At 32.2% G+C, this 13,781-nt stretch overlaps 2 protein-coding genes across 5 annotated transcripts in view; one reads left to right on the top strand and one right to left on the bottom strand.

Annotated features, from left to right (window-relative positions):
• LOC107162084 (paired box protein Pax-6-like) overlaps window positions 1-7,596 on the top strand; it is a 59,424-nt gene extending 51,828 nt beyond the window's left edge. For both annotated transcript variants that reach the window (XM_015508800.2, XM_015508807.2), the window contains 3 exons: window positions 1,191-1,423; window positions 2,925-3,262; window positions 6,912-7,596. In XM_015508800.2, coding sequence (XP_015364286.1) covers window positions 1,191-1,423; window positions 2,925-3,262; window positions 6,912-7,000 — 660 coding nt within the window. In that variant the 3' untranslated portion in view covers window positions 7,001-7,596. The remainder of the gene's footprint in view (window positions 1-1,190; window positions 1,424-2,924; window positions 3,263-6,911) is intronic.
• LOC107161935 (uncharacterized) lies at window positions 7,148-13,758 on the bottom strand. Of its 3 annotated transcripts, XM_015508573.2 has the most exons (5): window positions 13,569-13,739; window positions 13,105-13,354; window positions 12,897-13,040; window positions 10,510-10,871; window positions 7,148-8,532 (listed from the first exon to the last, which is right to left on the bottom strand). In XM_015508573.2, exons 2-5 carry the CDS (start codon window positions 13,246-13,248, stop codon window positions 7,743-7,745), a joined length of 1,440 nt encoding a protein of 479 aa, XP_015364059.1. In that variant the 5' UTR covers window positions 13,249-13,354; window positions 13,569-13,739; the 3' UTR covers window positions 7,148-7,742. The 3 variants fall into 3 exon arrangements, with proteins under 3 accessions (XP_015364059.1, XP_015364050.1, XP_015364067.1); XM_015508564.2 differs by having other exon boundaries at window positions 13,105-13,739; XM_015508581.2 differs by lacking the exons at window positions 7,148-8,532; window positions 10,510-10,871 and adding an exon at window positions 10,927-12,722 and having other exon boundaries at window positions 13,105-13,758.
• Window positions 13,759-13,781: the final 23 nt, after the last annotated feature.

Below are 13,781 nucleotides of genomic sequence, written 5' to 3'. Positions count from 1 at the left end.
CATAAATTGGCATTTCAACCCACCAGCATCCCCACATCATGGTGGTTTATGGGAGGCTAATATAAAAAGTACTAAAGTCATCCTCTATAAAAACATGGGAAACATTGTATTTACCTTTGAAGAACTCAATACAGTATGTTGTCAAATAGAAGCTATATTGAATAGTCGACCTTTGTGTGCACTTGTTGACGGTACTGTATTGACACCCGGCCACTTCATTATTGGACGTCCACTGTTAGCTGTTCCTGAAGACGACATCGGGCCTATTGTCAACCATCGAAAGCGCTGGAACATTTTACAAAGAATCACCCAGACTTATTGGAAACAGTGGTCAAATACTTATCTGAATAATCTACAACAACGATCCAAATGGCGCAAACCTCAAGATGATTTGGCTGTAGGCGATATAGTCATACTACGTGACACTGGAACACCTTCTACTCAATGGCCCATGGCGCGTGTAGTCGAAGTGTTTCCCGATCCTGCGGACAATCATGTACGAGTTGTACGCATACGCACCTCAAAAACTGAACTCATACGTCCTATTACAAAACTAGTCAAACTTCCTATTGAACATTGAGTTCCTACATTTCTATTAAATATTATGTAACATGTATTATATAAAGTATTATGTTTTGTTAATTTTTTTTTAAGCTCATTTATATGTTTCATATTATGTTATTGTTTTGAGACTATTGCTCAAGGTGGGTGGTGTTTGATAAAACTTTGTTATTACTTATTATCATATCTTATCATGTACTTTATATCAGTTTTATTAACTATATAATTTTAAGGTTATGGTTATATTTTATAGTAGCTAGTACGCGCTCATTTTTTTGATTAGATGTCATACTGTTTCACTTTTTTCATACAAAAATATACAGTCCACACTCGACATTCAACAGAACAAAACCTCGTGTTCTTTCTTACACTCATATACCTTTTTCTATAAACAGGCACCATAAATTTTTAATTTTATATTCTTCCATGCAGAATATTTTTTTAAATATTTCTATATTTTATAAAAATTGAATTTCAAACGACTAAAACGAGTATAGTTAATTCCGATACACGATGTCTAAATATTAAGAAAATGAAGGAATACGATGAGAGGAAATTTCCCCTCACGCGTATTTTGCCAGTCACTACATGTTTAATTTAATAGCTGTATCGGTTTATAATTTGAATAGGTATGGTTTTCGAACCGCCGGGCTAAGTGGCGACGAGAAGAAAAACTTCGCACCCAACGGCGTCCAAACTCTAATCAAAATCAATCGATGGACCCGCAAAATCAACAACAGCAGCAGCAACAGCAACAGCAGCAACAACAACAAACATCTCCAAATAGGATGAATGGTTTTGCAAACAATCCAGATACCAATCCAAATATGTACACAACTATCGGCAACCACGACACGTTCAGGTACATACAAAAATATTATATGTATATTGGCAGCATAGGTGCCTAAATAATTGTGTTTGTTAATACATTTTCAAAATTTTGTTTTGCAAATAATATCATAATATTAACGTCGCTTTTGTTCCGATTTAAACCTGTACATAATTTTAGAATTTACCAGTGGCTTACGCTTAGTGTATACTGTATATATTTTTATTTTATTTTTCAAAGATAAAATTGAGTATAAAAAAAAATAGGAATTGATTATACGAGTTAAAACTAACTTTAACAATTTTGAATCTTAAAATCTTCTGGTGTGTGCCATCTTACAACGAATAACTTAAAATTAAAATGTTTTATGTTGTTTTAACTCGAACTTTAAGTAATCTAGAAAAAATAGCTTTTAATAGATATCTCGTTGTTTTAGGTTTAAAATACCCGGTTGGCCGTTATAGTTTTTCAATTATTATTTGTTTTTATTACTGTTTTCACAGTATACTATAACGAACATAATCTTTGTTTTTTTTTTAAAGAAACCTTATACATTTTAATGAAAAATTTAAAAGATTAAATTGAGAATTAAAAGATATGGTTAAAAATGCATAGGTTTAAATATTATGTTTGTGTTGTCTTACTATATTTACTTACGACAGTCTAAAACTTGCTGGCACCGCGTTAATCGGCGTTTCTTAACCAGTGGTAGCGTAAAAATCATAGAACTCATGGCATACTAAAAACATCACCCTTTATAAAATAAAATTGATCTTTATTTAACGTCAAATATAATTTTACATATTTTGTGCAAATTTAATTATCTTTTTGTACTTTAAATGCTTATATTACCGTAATTTTGATAAACTAAAAAAATAAAAAAATAGGTTGAGAATCGCTGGAGTAAAGAGTATAAATGTATGATTATCGTCGTCATTCCCTATAATATATATTACGTAGTATCTTTTTTGATATTAAATTAATCTATGTTTATCACAATTTCTTTCAAGTTTTAATTTAAATATTTTTTTTCCGAATAATTATGAATATTGAATAGATTGGAAAAACGTTGCTTACTCAAAAAATAGAATAAAAAAACAAATGGTTTTTAATAAATGTCTATCTCTGTGTTGACTATATATAGGTATAAGTCTATAATATTTGCTCTATCGAATATTTTTTTCTCGCATATATCACACACTCATTATTTATTTAAAAAAGTACTGTTTTACATAATATATAGGATTAGTGTACCTTTATTTTTATTTTTAGATACGTTATAGGTACGTCAATCCCTTACCTATACACAATAATAATCAACATATATTCCCGATAAAAAATGCACCAAAGAATCTAATACCACTCCCTATAATATATATTTCCGAATGTTTCGGCATTGCAATAGGTACCTATAACTCATTGGTCTAAACCAATCATGTTGTTATTATAATAAGATCGTAGTGTTTATATTATTAATGTTATTATGTGTTCTGCTTAATTTTGACCCACTCGTGTTCTATGTTACAATATATAGTCCGATGACGATGAATTTCGGTATGCCCGGCGGCAACAACGAGAACGGTCTGTCACTGCCAATCATGGGCGGCCACCACGCCATGGCCGGCGGCGGCGGAGGTGACCAGCGTGATGCGTACGGCTGCATGTCGAGGCCGACGTACGACACGTCGCCACCGCTGGCCATTGGCGCACCCGGCTACCTGAGGCCACCCGTGTCACCTACGTCCAACAACAGTAGTCCGCCGACTCATCACGCGGCCGCTGCTTACCATCACCATCCACCGCCCATCAACGGACACCATCCGCACCACCACGCGCACCACCAATACAACATGAACGGCTCAAACTCCACAGGTACGTACACATTTAATGTTATACATCATTACCTATAATATGATAATTGTTTTCTTAACAATTTTATATAACTAATTAACGAACTAAAGTTTTCACGAATTCGAAATTCGTTTTTTCTCACGGACTGTCGAACTCAACTCTGTTTTTTACTACGACTCTTTTCGAATATTTTGCACTTTCCAACTTTTAATTAAATTTATTATTACATTTTATAATTTTACACAAAAATATACATCACTGGTTTAACGGATACCGGGATACGAACTACGTGTGTATGCGAAAAATATAAATATATGTACATGATACGTTTTTTGGATGGCATCCCCAATCATTGTAAAATCTGAAATCAATATATTCATATAGACCCGTTTAAGATCATTTATGTAAATATTTGTTCAGCTAAAATGTAAAAATAAACTATTAAACAATCTATATTATATGATTAGTGCTTATAGATTTGCATCTATAATTGTTAAATTTAAAAAAATACGAGAGGATGGTGGAGGCCCCTTTATGTTAGATGTCATGGTATATTTTTAACACTTCGGTATCACTGGCCAAGATAATATGTTAAGATAATCGTTACCTGCATATTATCCACGCACCTACCAGAGCTACTCACATGATGCACAATATATCATATTCCTGATGCCGTAATAACAAGTGTCTAATAGACACATCGGCGCCACTGGTCTATTCTCAAAGCCAGCCGTAACGGGGCCATTGCGCAATGGGGTATGCCCCCTTTTTCTTTATAGACGAAAGGGATATGTGTATACGGACACATACTAGTTGCGGACGAAATTATTCAGGTCAATATTGTAACATAACAATTGCGGACACGAGTTTCGTTATCGTAGTACTATAGTTGCGTACAGAGCTTTTTTCTCAAACACATTTCTCAAATCAGGTGAGTTACGGACACAAATATTTCCCTTCACCACTTTTTCAGGACTTAGGACAAGCTACCAAAATGTTGGTAGGTGGGGTTAAAAGTATTTGTGTCTTGTATAAGAGCAATTTATATTATATTCTTATTTAATGTTTTAATTTTGTAGCAAAAATAGTTTATAAAATATACTAATAGATTATCGTCATAGTATTTATAGATCTTATGGTAAAATTTTTTTTGAAACAGCCTGTGTATATGATATTCTACTGATTTCACCAGGTGAATATTGCAAAATTTGATTGCTAATAAATGCCTCCTTTTCAACAGTTATTTTTGCTTGTTTTCAATTTCGCACTGTAGAACAATTCATTTTCGTAAAGCTACTAGTCTGTACTTCATTTAGGGCCTCGATCAATTGATATATATTAGGGTGACTTAAAAATAATAATAGGTAATTTGTCCGCAATTAGTATCTTATATTTGTGTCCGCAATTCGTATGTTACCTTTTTAGATTTCGTCTGCAACTCACATGTTTTTACGGTTTTTGTCCGCAATTCGGAAACACCGGTTAGGTTACCTATTTGTAAAAATTAAGGGCGATACCCGTTTGCGTACATTTATCTTCTTTTGCGACTCCTTTGCGTACAAATGTATAACTCGATTGCGCACACGAATTTTTAATACCTGTGATAAATGACCCAAAACGTAGGACTCGTTTGCGTACATAAAGTATAGCAAAAGTTTACTAAAACTCTTAACAAAAATAATGTTTAAGATTGTTTTCAAACATTTTCCTTCTCACTTTTACAGGCTTAGGACTGTTTGTTTATAACTGGAGTGATTAAAAATGTCTTTTTTTTGTTAATTTAGTTTAAATAAATTTGTCATGCTTTTTCTATGTTATGTTTGTATTTACTATTTTATTAATTTTAATGTAATGCTTCTTTAGAACCGCGCACTAGTTAATCAATTACCTGTATCTTATCGAAATTTGCTCACGCGTAATAATATAAGTCGAATTTAATAGCTGTACGCAAACGAGTAGTCATTTTTCAGGGCAAAATTAGTATTAACCGGGTTTTCACGTTTTTCGATGTACGCAAACGAGTTTTCAGTTTACAGGTAAAAAATTGTGTACTGTGCGCAAACGAGTATCACCGAAAATTTAATTGGTGATAACATATTATAATATAGCTAGTTATTCCTTACCTACCGATTTGGGGCTCTCTGTTCTAAATATAAGCATTATTCAGAATAAAAAAACTAATGTTCCACTGCCACTTTTTCTAGTCAACCTCGATCCATAAGAACATAACCTAAAAATATTCCAAGTATCAGTTATTGAACTCCATAGTTAAAATCGAAAAGCCTAGGAAAACTCGTCAATCTCCCCAATGACCCCAATGCAAAAGTTGTCAATTATACGGACATACCCGTAACTGGTACCATAATCAAACTCGTTGCGTCAAATGCAGTGAAAATCACTTCACTGGTGACTGCACCAAACCTCGTGACACACCTGCCAAATGCGTATACTTTGTTCCGGCGCTCATACCGCCAACTATAGAGGCTGCCCAGCCCTCAAGGAACAAGAAAAATCTTATTTTATTTAAGAGTCGTTCTGCACCGATAACCAACAAGGCAGTTAATAATAGTCCACCGTTCCCCCCGGCGGCCAACATTCCAATCGAACCTCCTCCCATCAAACGGAAAAACTACGCGGAAGTAACGAAAAATCCCAACAATATGGGTACATCACCATCCATCTCCACCATTCTGTCCAACTTTATTTCCAATCCAGTCCTCAATTCACTTCTAACAAAAGTTGCTTAATATTAATTCCATCAAGGTCAACAATATACACCTCATTATGTTTTTATCTTTATTTCTCACTATTATGATTATATTCACTATAACCATTATATTTGTACCAATGTTGTCTTTTAAACTGTACACACAAATTGTATTTATCGTTCTGTTTTAATTGTCGAACTGTAATAGTATCATTGCTGAAGGTTCTAAAATAAAATAAAAATAGCTAGTTATTTTTAAATATTTTGAATACACAATACATTATATTATGTACTGTATAGTTTATCAATAGTTTATATCAATAAAGAGAATCGCCATTAGTTAGGAATTAATTTGTCTATTCAAGTATTTAAGTATAATTAATTAAAATTTTGAGTTATTATATTTGTATGAAAATTAAAAATTAGGGGGAGGCAAAGCCCCCACTGATTTGTGTACCATGCATTATTCCAGCTCCCTTAAATTCACACACAATATGAGCATCGAGTATTGTCACTATTTCGTATAGTCATACTGAAACAATTAACTCGTATTATAGGTAATGCACATAACACGTATAATATTGGAAATCGATACACATTAAATATATTATGTAATAACATTATATTTGTTTTTCTTAGGAGTGCAGCACAAATATTTAATGACAATGTAAACTATAACGAATAAATGGACTTGGTTTTCTTAGATTAATGTAATATTAAAATGTATACACATTTTTATCGAATAATAATTCACAATATTATAACCGTCAGTCCTATCACGTCAATGCTATAGTCACAATCATGTTGTGAATAAAATATTTTTTATTTTAAGTACCTATACGTATATAGTTATCTAACTGTATTGTAATATCGTTTCATATCACGTGATCTGTCTAACTTCAAATAATATAAATAAATATATAAATATATAAATAATTAATTATTATTTTCTTTGTTCTGCAGGTCTCATATCGCCCGGAGTTTCGGTGCCTATCGCCGTACCTGGACACACGGCCGACCTGTCATCGCAATACTGGCCACGCTTGCAGTGACATCAGCTTGTCAAAATATAACAACAACGACAATAATTAGGTTATCAGACACGCGTACACGATTAATATCAATAATTATGTCAACGTTTCGGGCGTGTATGTGGAAGCTGTGGACGCAATTCTCGACGAACCGATAAAATTATCGTATTAGTTACGTATTGTAATATATTATTACTTGGTATAATTACTGAGTAATATTATGATTTATATAACACATTAGACGTACCACGTACCTACCAACACGAACGATGTTAGACAAATAGGATGAGGTACATATTTAAATATTTATAATATGTAATTATAATTAACACTTATTAACATAATATTAGTAATATCATTATTATTATCATTATTATTATAACACTATCATAGCTAAACGAAAATTTAAATACATTATATTATTATATTAATATATATAGTTATTATAATCGCCGCAAATTTGATTAAACAATAAACGTCGAATTAATATTATATATATTATTGTATACATATATAATATATCTTGTAAATATGTATTTTCAAAAGAATAAAATGTAAATTATATTGTACTGTTTTTCATGTAACTATATTATTAAATATATACCGAGATAACACAATTATGGTTACGTATATAAATGCTTGTAGAAATGATGTCCTATGGTAATTGTACATAGTATAATAAATAAATAATATGAACGAATGACAAATAAAATCATCGTCACAATAATGGTTCTTCGCAACCGTGAAGAGCCAGTTTCGGTCGTCATGCGGACTCCAACTCGGCGCCGGCGGTCACTATCGAATGGGTCTTGAACGTGAACACTTGCACTTCGTCCGAGCCACAGGCGGACGAATCAATGTCGTGACAGCCCTTCATGTGCTCCGTCAGGTTGGACTTGGTGCGGAAACATTTGCTGCACACGGAACACTCGAACGGCTTTTCGCGGGTGTGCACGCGTTCGTGGTTCAACAGTGCAGTGTACGTCCGAAACGGTTTCGTACAGTACGTGCACTGGAACCGCTGGTCACCGCCGCTCCCGCCGGCGTCAGTCGTGATCTTCGCGTTGCCCTTCATTACCCACACACTGTTGTTGTGCACGCGTTTGTGCTCAATCAGATTGCCCTTAGTCCTGAACGTCTTGGTGCACAAATCGCACGCAAACGGTTTTTCCCTGGTGTGAACCCGCTTGTGGTTCTCAAGCGTGGCCATCGACCGGAACTGCTTGCCGCAGTATGGACACTGCCGGTCCGCACCGTCGGAACAGTTGTTACCTATGTGCGCGGACAGTTGCGATTTCGACGTAAACATTTTGTTGCACTGTTCACACGTGAACGTCGACGTCATCGCAGACGCCGTCGTTTCGACCGTCTGCGATCGCTGTTCTTGTTGCTCATCGTGGACGCGTTCGTGAGCGGACAACTCATCCAGCGACACGAAAACCTTGGCACATTGACCACACGTCAGTATGTCTTCGGACGTGACCGTCACTCGGGTTATAGATGGAATGTCCCGGCTTGATGTCTTCATCCAACGCAGTTCCGGATTGTGAACTCTACGAGAAATAAATGATGATAAAATTTGAAACGCGAAAAATAAGGATTTTATATTTTCTTTTTATTTAGGCGTAATATATACATACCTATTATAGGTATCTATGTGTACAATGTATATAGTCGCATAACAAATAGGTACAGACATTAGTCTGCGTTCGCTCTGGTATCAACAATAGGGGCGTCTCTAGAACCATTTGTATGGGGGGGGGGAGGGGTGAAAAGGCATGACTCAGTTTCTCTATAGTAGTTACTTTTAATATTGTGAGTATAGGTACTAGGTATAATATATTACGCAAAAATTATTTGCAAGTTAAGGGTATTAAACTTGTTTTAAAATTTAAACATCCCAAAAAGCTTAAATAATAGTCAAATTATTATTCTAAGAAGTCTAAGATTAATAAAGCAAAGAGTAAAAAGAAGTATTATCGACGTAGAAACACTTTAAAAGACGTCACACCCGCATGACTTGTCTCCGTCTTACAAGTTATGAGTGCGTAACATGGGAGATAGTATGGTCAGCAGTTCACGTTCAGTTCCGTTAGTTAAAAAAACAGTGACCTAATCTCTTATAAAAATTAAATATAACATTATTATCTAGGTTATCACGTGGGCTTTTTATTATATTTTAATTTTAAGGTTAGTAATGAGTATTTTTGAAATAGCAAATTGTTTGTATATCTTAAAATACTCATAACTCGCTTTAAAGTTGAAATATAATTTTAAAAAACATGTAATAACCTAGATAATAATGTACCTTTAATTTTTACAAGAGGTCAATTCACTCAAAATTTTAAACGTGAACTGTTAAGCATACAATTTGCTATGTTAAGCACTTGTAAAACGGAGACAACACATGAGGGTGTGGAGTCCTATTAAGGTTTTTTATGTTATGCATTTGTCAGATGGAGACTACCCGACGCATACGAGAACGACGTCCAGTTCAATCTTGTCTCTTGGGATCCGTTATGATTTAAAAAAAAAAAAACAGCGATTCGAAAACTATATTTTATAAAGAGTGTCAAGAACTTAAGGATTAATAAAAGGTTATAAATGGAAGATTTTAACAATATAATATATTATACAAAAAAATTATATATTATATTAAAATATGATAATTTAACTTATTATTAGTATGTATAATATTGTATATTATGAATTTATGTCTTAGAGGGGAGAAAAAAATGCCTCTGTTGTCTCCCCTCATAAATATTCCAATTCTAAAAGAAAATTTCAGAGGTGGAGGATTGAACTCTTGACTCCCTCTAGGTACGACCCCTTGCCATTGGTAATCGGTATCAAATGTATTACTTATAGATCAACCTAACTCTAAATATAGGAAATATGTGAAGCCGTGAAGCATTATTCAAATGATATGTTTCTATATATTATATATAGCTATACTAACCAATATTATTAGATGACAATATTGTCTAAATAATATACATTTATATGCTATTCCTGGTCCACCAAAATCTAAGGACATCTAATTTAAGGGTTGTGTTTCTTCTCTTTTTATCAGACGATAATTAATTATAAATAAATTGTTCATGTTTATAAATTTAAAAAAAATTGGGAATATCTGCGAGTCATAAAGTGTCACACATGGATTTCTTCTTGTCTGGTCTATTAAATACAATTCATTCCGTACTTACTCAATAGACGGGATTCCTATCATCGATTGAAACAATTGTATATCATATACAAATACATTTAAATAGTTGACAGCAAATTCAAACTTTATGATCCACTAAAAATTATCTACTATTATTTAGCAAGACCTCTTCTTGAATATAATATGGCTGCGTCTTGTAGGATACTGGGATTGTCTGACTATGTGATGGTTAATAAGTTCAACACAAATTCTGTATTTTAATTATGTATTATGTAACCACCTAGCCTGTGTCAGTCAGCCTAGCCTGATTACCCCATGAGCAGGTTTATGTATGTAAATAATATAAAATAATAGTACAACTAACCGGTAGTGTTCATTCAAATTAGATTTAGTCTTGAAGAATTTTTCACATACACTGCATCCATAAGGACGCTCTCCTGTGTGAGAACGCATGTGGTTTGCAAGTGTATATGCAGACAACAATTCTTTACCACAAATTCCACATTGATGTTCACTAGAATTAGTTTCCAATGTTTCTTCTTTAGAAGATATTTGCATTTCCTCTTCAGTTTGAATGATACAATGTGATAACTCAATTTCATTTTCAACTAATTGCTTATCATTCACAGGTTCTGGATCATCTATTAACTGCTCTTCATATTGATTTTGATCAACTAATAATAAATCTTTATTATTTATTTCTTCCGAATCAATTATTATTGAATCCTAAAGTGTAAATAAAAATATTTTTTAATCAATTAATATTTAAGCAATAAAAAGATTATTTTGATAACATTGAAATTATATTTCTTAAAGAAGCTTATACAGATAAACTTTACATCTTATTTTATTGATAAATTACAGAATAATTAATTCATACAAAATGTTTAAAACAACATTATCAATATACTATAGTTTTAACAGTATATATATTTAGAATCATAATAAAATATAGATAAGAATATGAAAAGTAGCATTATTAAATATTAAGAGGACACTACACCCATAAGTGTTCTCTCTGTCTTATAAATGAACAACACAGTAAAAGCTATTTTGCGCAGTACAATACACTTCCTCTGTATTTAAGGAATAGTTACTAAAATTTCAAAATGTATAGGGAAGAACTTTGTCAGTACCATAGAGAAAATTATGATTGACTTATTATTACTTAATAACTTTTTAATAATGAAATGAAAAAAAAATTGAATGTTCTCAATCTGATAACTTTAATTGTATTTATATAGAATAAAAAATAAAAACAAGAATTTATGTTATCCAAATAATAAAAAAGGTACGACACAGACAAACTTATTCCCTACGATTTGTGTAACTTTGGTAGTTACTAATTATACTATAATTACAGAGAGTATAGTTGTCCTTCGCTAAGCAGTTTTGCTATGTTGCACATTTGTAAGACAAAAATAACACACATGGATTGTAGCATTCTCTTGAGTAAATGTAACCAGGATTATAACTGAATATAAATTCAGAATAATAATACAAATACAAATAATACAAAACAGAGATAAAAAGTAATACTTGGTAAAATAAAAAATTATATTATAGGAACGTTTATGTTATAAAGAATTAAAGTTATAAATAAAGTATTCAATATATTTATTTTTTATTATTATGTTTTGAGTGAATAGCTTGATGTCGGCGTGCTTTTTGTTTAGACATGAATTTCTTTCCACAAAAATTACAGGCAAATGGTCTTTCTCCAGTATGGGCACGTTCATGAATTGTTTTATGGGCACTTTCAAAAAATCGTTTACCACAAAACGAACACAAAAAATTTCTAACATTATCATGATATCTCATATGTCTGTTATATTCAGCTCTGGTATAAAATGTCATTGTGCATTTTTCACATTGCACGTCTTTGGCCGCATTATGGGTCATTTCATGTCTATCTCGACCATATGGTGTAACAAAAGCTCTTCCACAATATGAACAAACATAATTAAAGGTACCTTCATGTTTGTTTTCATGACGTACAAGTGTCAGATATGATTTGAAACATTTTTCACAATGACGACATTTTATTTTCTCACCAGGTGCATGAGTCTTCATATGTATCCAAACTTGCTGAATAGTTGCAAATACTTCCTCACAAAAATGACACTGATAAGACAAAGAACCAATTTCTAATTTTTTTTCATAATTCCTTAAATGTGATAACATACCAGCCAATGTTTTGAAAACTTTTTGACATTTTTCACATAAAAAACCACCTTCAATTTCTGTGTAAGAATTTTTCACTTCTAAATTGTCAATATTATTCAAATTTTTGCATTTTTTGCATAGGTTGATTTCATCTTTTAATAATGAATCATCAAATTTACTATAATTATCTATAACTACATTACATAAGTTGCATTTAATATGGTCAGAAGAATGTGTTTTAGTATGTAATGAGAGTTGTTTAGTTGTTTCAAAGCATTCTCCACAATCTTCACACAAACAAAATTTATCATCAGTATTTTCTATACATAATTGGGAAATTATGCTTTCATTCTTTTCCAATGAAGTACCGTCGTTCCAGATGTCCACTACTTCTACAATTTCAATATTATCCTGGAACATACACGCATACCAATAATCATTAAATAATAATTACAGTTAAGTAAAATTATTCTGGAACCTGGAACGACGGTAGGCAATTCTTCATTATAGTTAATCACTCTAATTTATCAATATTTTGATGGACATAAAACTAAACACTATTTGGTAACTAAATAAAATATATACCTTATGATCATTATCCGAAATTGCACCTTCATTTCGTAACCATTCGTCTGTAGCTTTACATCGTACTCGAAATTCAACAAATGAATTAACTTGGTCTATACATATTTTGCATATAGAATTAGGTAAAGAATCCTCGACATTGAACTATTAAAAATTAAATATTTTTAATTAAAACAAAACATTAGAGTAAATTACAATATTAACTTACATGAAGATTAGTAACTTCTTGAACATTTTCTAAAAGGGTTTCTTCAAAAAATAAATTTTGCAATTTTTGTTCATTTCGGAGACACAATCGACAAAGATCATTCCAGTTTTCAATATAAATAACATTCTGATTTTCTTGGTCCATTGTACAAAAGTTATTAATATATATTTTGAATCAGAACAATAATTAACGAATAAGATCTGTCAGGTAATACAGTAATGGTTAAAAACTACACATTTCCTAATGTCACCTGTCAAAAATGAGATATTAAAGAGACTAGGAAGGGTAGTTTAAACACTCAACAAACTCGAAAATACAATAATTAAATTAATGACATCACAACCAAAGGTTATGTGAAAATATTTGTTATATAATAATACATTTCGTTCATATTATGGTCTGAATCACAATGATATCCAACATACATCCCGAGAACTTCACTTCACAGTTGTAAGTTCACTTACCGACACACCAGTCCAGTAAAGTGGTAGATTACCACACAAATAGCCAAGTGGCAAGTAGGGCTACTAGTACTTAGACATTTAGTAGACAGTAAGTTGTAGACACTAAATTGCAATTATAAACTTGACAAAGTATTTATTTTGTCTGTTTGTCGTGGTTGTAGACTTGGAGGAAACCATGAAATTCCATAGCAGAAAACGTTGCAAACGTCTGAT

The sequence above is a fragment of the Diuraphis noxia genome, unplaced genomic scaffold, assembly GCF_037042655.1.
Source record: "Diuraphis noxia isolate RWA-SAM2 unplaced genomic scaffold, SU_Dnox_SAM2 contig0004, whole genome shotgun sequence".
Taxonomy (NCBI): domain Eukaryota; kingdom Metazoa; phylum Arthropoda; class Insecta; order Hemiptera; family Aphididae; genus Diuraphis; species Diuraphis noxia.
Note: the sequence above shows the minus strand (reverse complement) of the source record. Positions and strands in the feature narration are given on the sequence as shown.